General features: G+C 30.8%; 1 protein-coding gene across 2 annotated transcripts; it reads left to right on the top strand.

Annotated features, from left to right (window-relative positions):
• The first annotated feature begins 3,557 nt into the window (after positions 1–3,557).
• Positions 3,558–8,095, top strand: LOC106679814 (probable serine/threonine-protein kinase samkB). 2 transcript variants are annotated; one of them, XM_014419165.2, is made up of 3 exons: positions 3,558–3,621; positions 5,080–5,142; positions 7,305–8,095. In XM_014419165.2, exons 1-3 carry the CDS (start codon positions 3,609–3,611, stop codon positions 7,883–7,885), a joined length of 657 nt encoding a protein of 218 aa, XP_014274651.2. In that variant the 5' UTR covers positions 3,558–3,608; the 3' UTR covers positions 7,886–8,095. The 2 variants fall into 2 exon arrangements, 1 of the variants encoding a protein (XP_014274651.2); XR_010844838.1 differs by lacking the exon at positions 3,558–3,621 and adding an exon at positions 4,368–4,473.
• The last annotated feature ends 2,356 nt before the right edge of the window (positions 8,096–10,451 follow it).

Genomic DNA, 10,451 nt, shown 5'->3' with positions numbered 1-10,451 from the left:
TGGGGTATGTTGGCCACAATTCCACTTCTTTCACTTATGAGAGACACCAGTTCGAATGTGGGCCTGGGTTGACTTTAATTTTGTGGTAGGCTCATTAGGTCAGAGCAAAACTTTTAACACAGAAAATTCGTTTTTATAAATGTTTTGACACTAATGTCTTCAATTGCAATGAAAACCTATAACTTAGGTTTTAAAAGGAGCAGTAAGGAGTAATTTTTGTAGTGTAGTTTGAGAGATTATTAAAGTTTGTTACATATAAATTTTTAACAAGGTTCAAAGAAAAAAACTTTCTCTACATAAATTTTCTTACTAATAACTCTAATATGAAGAATCAAATTGAAACACTAACAGTATTCTTTATGAAATAAATTAACAGGTATAAATCTTGAACAAGAATATGGAAGTAAGCTCCCTCTAGTAAAATATTAAGAATCAATACTGACTTTCTCCAGGGATATACACAATAATGTAAAAAACAAAAGGAAATGGTGTCTCAGATACCTATGCCATAAACCAGGAGCCTGGAGGGTTAATAAGTGTACAATAAGCTTTCTGAAACAACTTTGTAGATATCGTTTTATATTATTTATGAGGGGTGTTTTTATATCTGTACACCATATTGCCCTTAAAAACAATTTTGAGAACTATTTTCGCCGCTGACGACGAAAAACAAAACCATCCGCCACCATATTTCGGTAAGGCGGCCAACCGGGTTTTAATTGGACCATTCACGATATGGGAAAAATTTGCAATTACATTATTATTCAAGTCTAAAAAAAATCCAAATCAGATAATCTGAAATTTTTTTCCGCATGTAAAACTAATTTGCAAATAATAAACTATAGCGTCATGATTTGGAGGGTTTTATGTTTTTGGAATGTAGTTCTCCTTTAAGGTCCACACGTATTGTTTTAGAGAAACAATAATGAAAATGATAAAATTATGTTCTACCTTATTTAATTTCTGGCATGTAAAAAATCTCATTTATAAAAATAATACTACAAAGTTAGCAGTTAGCATCTTCCCGTCCCCTTTACACGCCACTATCCCTGATGAAGACTTGAAACTCAGGTCGAAACGTCGGCATAAAATAAATAAATATTGTTTTGTTTATTTATGTTGTTCTTTGCTGACCGCACCCCCCGACAAACTTCTTCAAGGAGTACAAAAATTAAATATTTCATGCGAAATTTAAATTGTACAAATGCTAGTAAATCCATTATAGTAATCCTCACATCAAAGTTTTTTTTGAAAATTAAAACGAAATAGCATAAATGATATACACTCAAGCGAAGCCGCTGGTAACAACTTAATCCAAACAAAATATTCTGGGGTGTGAAAGACCCCACCAGACTATTCTGATTGGTTTTTGTTTACCCTACCAATAAAGTTTGAACAACTTCTAATATTTCTTTGCATAATTAATTCTTAAATTTAACATTAACATATATTATAAGATTTAACTTACAACTAAATGCCTTAACTATAACTACTTAAAAATCAAGACATAACTTACCCTGAGAGTCCATGTTGAATGAATGCTAGGCTTGCTACTATAGTTCGGCTTCTTGCCGTAAGTAGAGAAACTATCTTATACCTATCGATATTTTACTTTCGATGTCAAATAGTTATGGTACTGTCACCATTCCGGTAACTAGTTATGTGGGTTTTGTTGTTCACGCTGTTAGTTATATCGGAAAATAAGGGTGCATTATCCGAACGTGTTTTTCATTGTCGATAGTGAAAGATATAGACTCAAGAGTAATCCTTCCAAATATAAAGGCGAGTTCATGGAGAGTTCTCGCCGAAATTAGAGTGTGAGCTCTGGGAATATTGTATTGCTACATCGCACTCGCGTATATTTTAACAAGAGTATATACTCACATACTCCCTTTTTTTTCTTTCTACACAGTAATGCACTACTAACTCACATTTTATTTCTGTTTTAGAGGGTTCGGAAAAAAAAAAAAAAAAAAAAAAAAAAAAAACATACTCCCTACAACACGAGGAGGACCCTCACCTCCGGACTTAAAATAGCTCCTTTGAATGGATTAAACACAGCAGGTAACGTTAAAATACCAAAGGTAGTAAAAGGTAAGACACAACACGAATTACTTTTCTTTTCACAATAATGCATTTACTAATTAACTTTTTTTAATTCTGTTTTAGAGGGTTCGGAAGAAACAAAAAAACATACTCCCTTATACCATAGGTAGTAAAAGGAAAGATCCAACACAAATTACTTTTCTTTTCACAGTAATGCACTTATTAGTTTACTTTTATTTCTGTTTTAGAGGGATCGGAAAAAAAAAAATACTCCCTAAAAAAACAATAGTTTTTATTGTTTAATATAGTACATTTATAAATTTAGCTTTATATCCTATTATTTTAACAAGAGTATACATTACATATAATTACGGCAGCCAATTTACTTTAAATTATTTCTATAATTTAAACTGTATAAATGTACAATATTAAACAATAAAAATTATTTTTTTTTTAGGGAGTATAAATTATAGAATTTTAAGGAAAATTGGCTGCCGAAAGTATAAGTAATTTATTTCTATAATTTATACTCTTGTTAAAATAATAGGATATATAGCTATTTTTATAAATGTATAATATTAAACAATAAAAACTATTTTTTTTTTTAGGGAGTATAAATTATAGAATTTTAAAGAAATTTGGCTGCCGAAATTATATGTAATTTATACTCTTGTTAAAATAAAAGGATATATAGCTATATTTATAAATTTACAATATTAAACAATAAAAACTATTGTTTTTTTAGGGAGTATTTTTTTTTTCCCGATCCCTCTAAAACAGAAATAAAAGTGAATTAATAAGTGCATTACTGTGAAAAGAAAAGTAATTTGTGTTGGATCTTACCTTTTACTACCTATGGTATAAGGGAGTATGTTTTTTTCCGAACCCTCTAAAACAAAATTTAAAAAAAGTTAATTAGTAAATGCATTATTGTGAAAAGAAAAGTAATACGTGTTGTCTTACCTTTTACTACCTTTGGTATTTTAACGTTACCTGCTGTGTTTAATATCATATATGAGCTATCCATTCAAAGGAGCTATTTTAAGTCCGGAGGTGAGGGACCTCCTCGTGTTGTAGGGAATATGTGTTTTTTTTTTTGTTTTTTTTTCGCACCCTCCATTAATAAGGAAAAGGAAATCAGGGTACATGGAAAATGTGTAGGTTGATGTTATGCATCCTTTTACTACCAGGGGTACTGGGGGGAATATGTGAGTATATACTCTTGTTAAAATACACGCGAGTGCGATGTAGCAATACAATATTCCGAGAGCTCACACTAATTTCGGCGAGAACTCTCCAGGAACTCGCCTTTATATTTGGGAGGATTACTCTTGAGTCTCTATCTTTCACTATCGACAATGGAAAAACACGTTCGTATAATGCACCCTTATTTTCCGATATAACAAACAGCGTGAACTACAAAACCCACATACCTAGTTACCGGAATGGTGACAGTACCATAACTATTTGACATCGAAAGTAAAATATCGATAGGTATAAGATAGTTTCTCTACTTACGGCAAGAAGCCGAACTATAGTAGCAAGCCTAGCATTCATTCAACATGGACTCTCAGGGTAAGTTATGTCGTGATTTTTAAGTAGTTATAGTTAAGGCATTTAGTTGTAAGTTAAATCTTATATTATATGTTAATGTTAAATTTAAGAATTAATTATGCAAAGAAATATTAGAAGTTGTTCAAACTTTATTGGTAGGGTAAACAAAAACCAATCAGAATAGTCTGGTGGGGTCTTTCACACCCCAGATTATTTTGTTTGGATTAAGTTGTTACCAGCGGCTTCGCTCGAGTGTATATCATTTATGCTATTTCGTTTTAATTTTCAAAAAAAACTTTGATGTGAGGATTACTATAATGGATTTACTAGCATTTGTACAATTTAAATTTCGCATGAAATATTTAATTTTTGTAGTATTATTTTTATAAATGAGATTTTTTACATGCCAGAAATTAAATAAGGTAGAACATAATTTTATCATTTTCATTATTGTTTCTCTAAAACAATACGTGTGGACCTTAAAGGAGGACTACATTCCAAAAACATAAAACCCTGCAAATCATGACGCTATAGTTTATTATTTGCAAATTAGTTTTACATGCGGAAAAAAATTTCAGATTATCTGATTTGGATTTTTTTTAGACTTGAATAATAATGTAATTGCAAATTTTTCCCGTATCGTGAATGGTCCAATTAAAACCCGGTTGGCCGCCTTACCGAAATATGGTGGCGGATGGTTTTGTTTTTCGTCGTCAGCGGCGAAAATAGTTCTCAAAATGGTTTTTAAGGGCTATATGGTGAACAGATATAAAAACACCCCTCATAAATAATATAAAACGATATCTACAAAGTTGTTTACAGAAAGCTTATTGGACACTTATTAACCTTCCAGGCTCCTGGTTTATGACATAGGTATCTGAGACACCATTTCCTTTTGTTTTTTACATTATTGTGTATATCCCTGGAGAAAGTCAGTATTGATTCTTAATATTTTACTAGAGGGAGCTTACTTCCATATTCTTGTTCAAGATTTATACCTTTTAATTTATTTCATAAAGAATACTGTTAGTGTTTCAATTTGATTCTTCATATTAGAGTTATTAGTAAGAAAATTTATGTAGAGAAAGTTTTTTCTTTGAACCTTGTTAAAAATTTATATGTAACAAACTTTAATAATCTCTCAAACTACACTACAAAAATTACTCCTTACTGCTCCTTTTAAAACCTAAGTTATAGGTTTTCATTGTAATTGAAGACATTAGTGTCAAAACATTTATAAAAACGAATTTTCTGTGTTAAAAGTTTTGCTCTGACCTAATGAGCCTACCACAAAATTAAAGTCAACCCAGGCCCACATTCGAACTGGTGTCTCTCATAAGTGAAAGAAGTGGAATTGTGGCCAACATACCCCATAACCTTTATTTTTATCTCCTCTTCTCATTGTAAAGGGTTGTTTTCTCTTTTACATATTTTATGGATTACTATGAATTACACTTATTTTGATCTTTTACTTTACAGCTTCTGGTGCAATGGCTACTTCAAGTGATGGAAGGAATGAAATTAACAGACTTAATAATGAGGGTAAGATTGTTCTCTTACATTTATTTTGCTAATCACCTCTTTAGTTCAGATTCATGAGATTTTAATACTATAATTTTCCATAGTAAATAAATTTCTTTCAAGTAGTCTCCCTACTCATCCATTAATTTTTTGTATTTTCTCACAGACTCCTTCACACAAATAATTGTTTAAATCTACAGTTTAACACTGTTAGAAATCGTTTTTGGTAGCATTTCTTACCAAGGTAGATTTTTTTGTATTAAAAAAAAAAGTGGATAAACTAACCTCTGATTATTGAATGATCTCTCCTAATTTTAATTTTTTTAACATTACCTTGTTACTTTGTCATCTACTAGATGATCTCTATAGTTTCATCTTATCTCTATTAGTGTGAGTGTTCTTTCAATCAGGAAGTAACATTTTTTTTTTTAAATTGATTTCAGTCTTTCCTTTATTTAAGTTTATTATTTATTATCTAAATTATTTTTTGAAGAGATGACACTGGAAATGGACTCGTTAATAATTAACTTACTAACTTAGAAAATGTACTAATTAACTTAACATCAAAATTAACTGTAAGGACCAGTTAGTAGTTACCTCCTCACAACATATTAAGAAATAACTGTTATTTAACCTTTTGCATGTACTAATGTATAATTTGACTGGACTACAATAATTGTTACTAAAACCCGACAAACTATTTGATCTAAGTCAAAACCAACTGTTTAATAAAAAGAATTTTTCAATTCTGATTGGTTGTTTCCGAAATTAGCGAGATCAAATTAAATTTGTTTTCTTTTTGTATCAGTAGATTTTATTAATGCTAAATGTTCAGAGGACCATGAAAATGGTCAATATGATGTAATTGTGTTTTGAAATGTCTATATTAAACATGATGTAGTTGTAATTTAATAATGATTAGTCCATTGATTATAGTGTGATGGAATTTGTATTTCTAAAAAAATAGGAATTACTTTTGGGATTATCCTCATAACTTACTATATTTATCTACAAATGGGCTAACTAGGTATTTAATTAGCTGCTATATTATTACAATAAATGACGTTAATTGTTATTTTAAATAAGCAGTAGTTGTTTGCATGCCTCATTGGAATAGACAGTTGAACTTATTTCTAATAAAACAAGTTTTGGTGTCAAAGAAGTTTTATCACAAAGTTATTAGGAATATTTAAGTATTTTTAAAAATGAATGTGTATAAATGGCTTGTATTAAATAAATTACTCTGAAACAAAACTAGAAATTTGATGATATATTTGAGAATTTACTATTTGAAATTAATAGTTTTGTTACTTACACTGTTCTAAGTTACTTTTTTAACTTAATCCCCAAAAAAAAAATTCTAAAAAAGTTTGATAACCACTTATTTCCTGAATGACAAATATGAATTCAGAGATAATATATTTAGAAGAATAAAGAAAAGAGAAACTGTTTAGGCATGGCGTATGTTATCTAATACTATTAGGAACCAGTTGAGCCAAGTTGCTAGAGCTCATGAGTGATGAAAGATCCACTAGCTTAAATTTAGGTTTCCTTCTTCACTTTTCAGTACTACTACATGTTTTTTGCAAGAACCATAGACCTATTCTAAAAAGGCTGATTGACCCAGTCTTCAATTAAAATAATTTCTTTTTCTACTTTTTTCTGCCTTCTTATTGTCTTAACGTTCAGGCTTCAGTAACTTTTGAGTATATGAAGCTGGATTGTTAGAAACTAAATGTATACAAAATTTTCTTAATTTTTTATAGCTTAGTAATTTGAATATTTTGATTGATGAATCTAGTCTTTCTGTCAGTCGTTTTTCATTGTGGTGTTTATGAACGAGTGCTGTTTACTGAAGATATGTCCAGGAGAACTGTTAAGGCAGTGGTCTTTCTTTATCAGCATTTATCACAACTTTCTTTTAAGGGAAGTCAATTTAACAAAATTATATTAGGCTCAAAAATAAAAGAAGTTATTCATGGGTTGGATTATTATTGGTGAATATTAAGTTCCTCAGTTTTTCCAATAAAGTATTGTCTTTAAAGGTAGTATATTTACAGTATGTTTTTTATTATTAAATAAAATAATAGTTTAATAATCCATACTAGATATTTTAAAGCTAAATTCAAAATATAAATTATTGACGAAGTTATAGTAGATTTACTGACAATTTTTATTTACAGCATTCAATGAAGAACAACAACAAGAAATCAATATTATGGAGGTTGATGAATTAACTAGAAACAGAAAAATAGAGAATGATCAGACTAATAATTCGTATAATAAACAATTCAATGTTTTGATCCAGCAGTTTCGAATGTTGTGTTCGAAAAAAAAGTATGATGGAAGCCCTGGTAAAAAAAATCATCCATCGTTTATTGGCAACGAAAATAATTCCAACAAATTTTGTAAATGTGGATCACTTAAGAAACATTGCAAGAAAAAATCATCTGGCGATCATACAAAATATATCCTACGCTCTAAGAAGGATAGAAAAGGACTGAATGAGGAAGATCCAGACAAGCTTTTCTTCCTTTCTATACTTCCCTATGTTAAAAGCATCCCGGAGTGCAATAAGCTTGAGTGGCAAATTGAGTGCTTGAAACTTTTCCAAAGATATGGTATTAATAATAATAGTAATAATAACAACAACAATAATAATAATATGAACAACAGGAACAACTACTACAACAGCAGCGGCAGCAGCAGCAACAACAACAACAATAATAATGAAGAATTGATAATTAATAATAATAATTATTAATAAGGTCTGTTATAATAAGTTTTTTGTAAATAATCTGTAATTTGTTGTAAATATGTTGTAATTTTGTGAATATCTTTATTACATTTTTATGATTTGTTAATAAAACCTTTTTCATCGTCTCCTAACTTAAAACCTAATTAAGTGTACTGAATTGATTATATTTGCTGAGTAAAATATAAAAATAATATGGGGAGAGGGTGTGGTCAAAACAAAAAACACAAATAAACAGAAAATTATTTATTCGTGCTAATGTTTCGCCCTTAGTTTCAGGTCTTCATCAGGGAGCTTTCAGCAGAGATTCTGGCTTAGCTCAGTTAATCTCTGCCGAAACCTTCTCCACTTATTAATCTACACCTCATTATAAAAATAATATATTTGATGAACTCGTACAAGATCACGAGGTAGATGTATTATAGAAAGCATTCAGTTGATGAACTTGTACAAGATCAGTTTTTATTATTATTTCTGAATATAACTGTAATAAATTTTCTTTTAATGTTCATAATTTCGCTGTTCTGCTCCTGTTTTTGTATTGCGCAGATTATGTGTTATTTTCATGATAAAAGTTCAAGAAATTTGTCTGCATTAAAAATAAAAAAATTTTCTAAATATTATAAAAAAAAAAAAATATCTACTCCTTCCATTGATACTTAAATATTAATATCATCAGAAGGCTGAGACCAAAAGTGTTTTTTTCTATATGGAGTTTAAAATATAAAATTTTAAGAGGGTAGTAATGACGATCAGCTTGAATTTAGTAACTTTTACTTACCTCTCATTCACGAGTAAGGTTTAGTCCATTGCTATTGAGTTAATGGAGGTTTAAGAAAATTTATTCGAAAAAATTAAAATATTAAAGATTAGTTTGGTTTTATTGTAGCTCTCTTAAGCCAGTAAATCATCATCACATAATGTCCTGCTATTTTCTAGTAGATATATATTTTTCTTTAGGTAATTATGATAATGGCAAGTTATATTTATTTTTTACTCATTAAGATTTACTGCTAAGCATTCCAAATTTTATTTTAGTTTAATTTTTTTTAACTAGGCAGGAGGTATGTTTGTGTACTTATAAACTTTTGTCTCTGATGCCATGCCATTTCCAGGCAAAATGCCAAACCTTAGCTACAAGTCCTTGAAAAGAAGGGTGCGGGGAAATTATTTTATATTCCTTTCAACCAAACTTTGTCCTTTCATTTTGATGACTACCATTCCAAAAAACAAAATTCTACAAGGCCCTGAAAGTAAAGGGAGATGTTGTCTAATAGTTCAGTATTATTAGTAAATTATATGTTAGTATTATTAGTCACAGTAGATTTGGTAGAGTATAATATATGGAAATGTTATTAGGAAGGCTAAAAGTCTTGTCATTACTATGTTCATATAATCATATAATAAGGGTAATGGAATATTTTTTGAAATATTGTTACCTACAATTCATTGATTTCTCTCCTGAATGCATTGCCTTTAACTCTTTACTGCTTGGGCAGTATGGGGTTACAATTTGTAGTGTCTGGACAAGATGTCTTTTTTTAGACCATCTCCCTTCTCCTACTATAGTCCATATTCCGCCTCCTTAACACTCTCCTCCCAGGAAGTCCGCGGTCTTGCTCTTGGCCTTCTTCTCTCCACGTGAGGGTAGTGAGCCTCATATGAATTTTTAACAGTTCTTTCCTGGTCCATTCGAAGGAGGTGTCTGAACCACCTTAGCTTGTGCCCTAGGATGCTCTCAGCCGGTTTGACTCTTAGGTTAGTCCGTATGGTACTGTTCCATACTCTATCTCGTCCTGTGCTTCCTTCCACCTTATAAAGGTACCGCATCTCTATGGATTTGATCCGGCTCATGTGTTTCAATGTGAGGGTCCACGATTCGGAAGAGTAGGAAAGAATAGGGAGGGACGTTGATTTGTAGATCATTATTTTGGTTATTCTTGTAACCTCCCTTTTACCCAGGAAACCCATTCGAAGGAAACTAAATACTTTTTCAGCTGCACCGATTGAGGAATTTCCTCATCGATGTATCGTTGAGATGAGCACCTAGATATTTGAAATTCTGGATCTGCTCTAGTCTTTCTCCGTTTGCTCTGATCACTTTCATTATTCTCCTGGGTCTCTTTCCTATCCTCATACACTGTCTTTTCCGGGTTAATTTTCATGTTTATTGTGGTCATTTCCTCTTGAAGAACATTTATGTTGTATTGGAGGTCTCGGTCGTAGGAAGCCAGCGAGAACAGGACATCCGCGAAAGCTATAACAGAAAATCTTAGGGTTGTAAGTTCTTGTTCCCTAACTGAAAATCTCTCATTTTCAGTTTAGCTTTCTTTATTGCTTTATCAAGAACTACTATGAAGAGCAGCGGGCTCAATTGACAACCTTGACGAATACCTGATTTTGTCACGAATTCCTATGACATGTGGTTCCTTGTTCTAACCACATTCCTGGTTTTATTATAAAGATTCATTACTGCCAAGGTCGTCCCTCAATCAATGCCTTTATTCGGCAGTGCCTGCTCTATGTCTTCCTTTCTTACTTTTTCGAAAGCCTTTTGAAGGTCCACAAAGCAAAT

The sequence above is a fragment of the Halyomorpha halys genome, unplaced genomic scaffold (genome assembly GCF_000696795.3).
Source record: "Halyomorpha halys isolate HHAL.00 unplaced genomic scaffold, Hhal_1.1 Scaffold223.1, whole genome shotgun sequence".
NCBI classification, from domain to species: domain Eukaryota; kingdom Metazoa; phylum Arthropoda; class Insecta; order Hemiptera; family Pentatomidae; genus Halyomorpha; species Halyomorpha halys.
The sequence above is the reverse complement of the archived record's forward strand: the minus strand, read 5'-3'. Positions and strand labels throughout refer to the sequence as shown.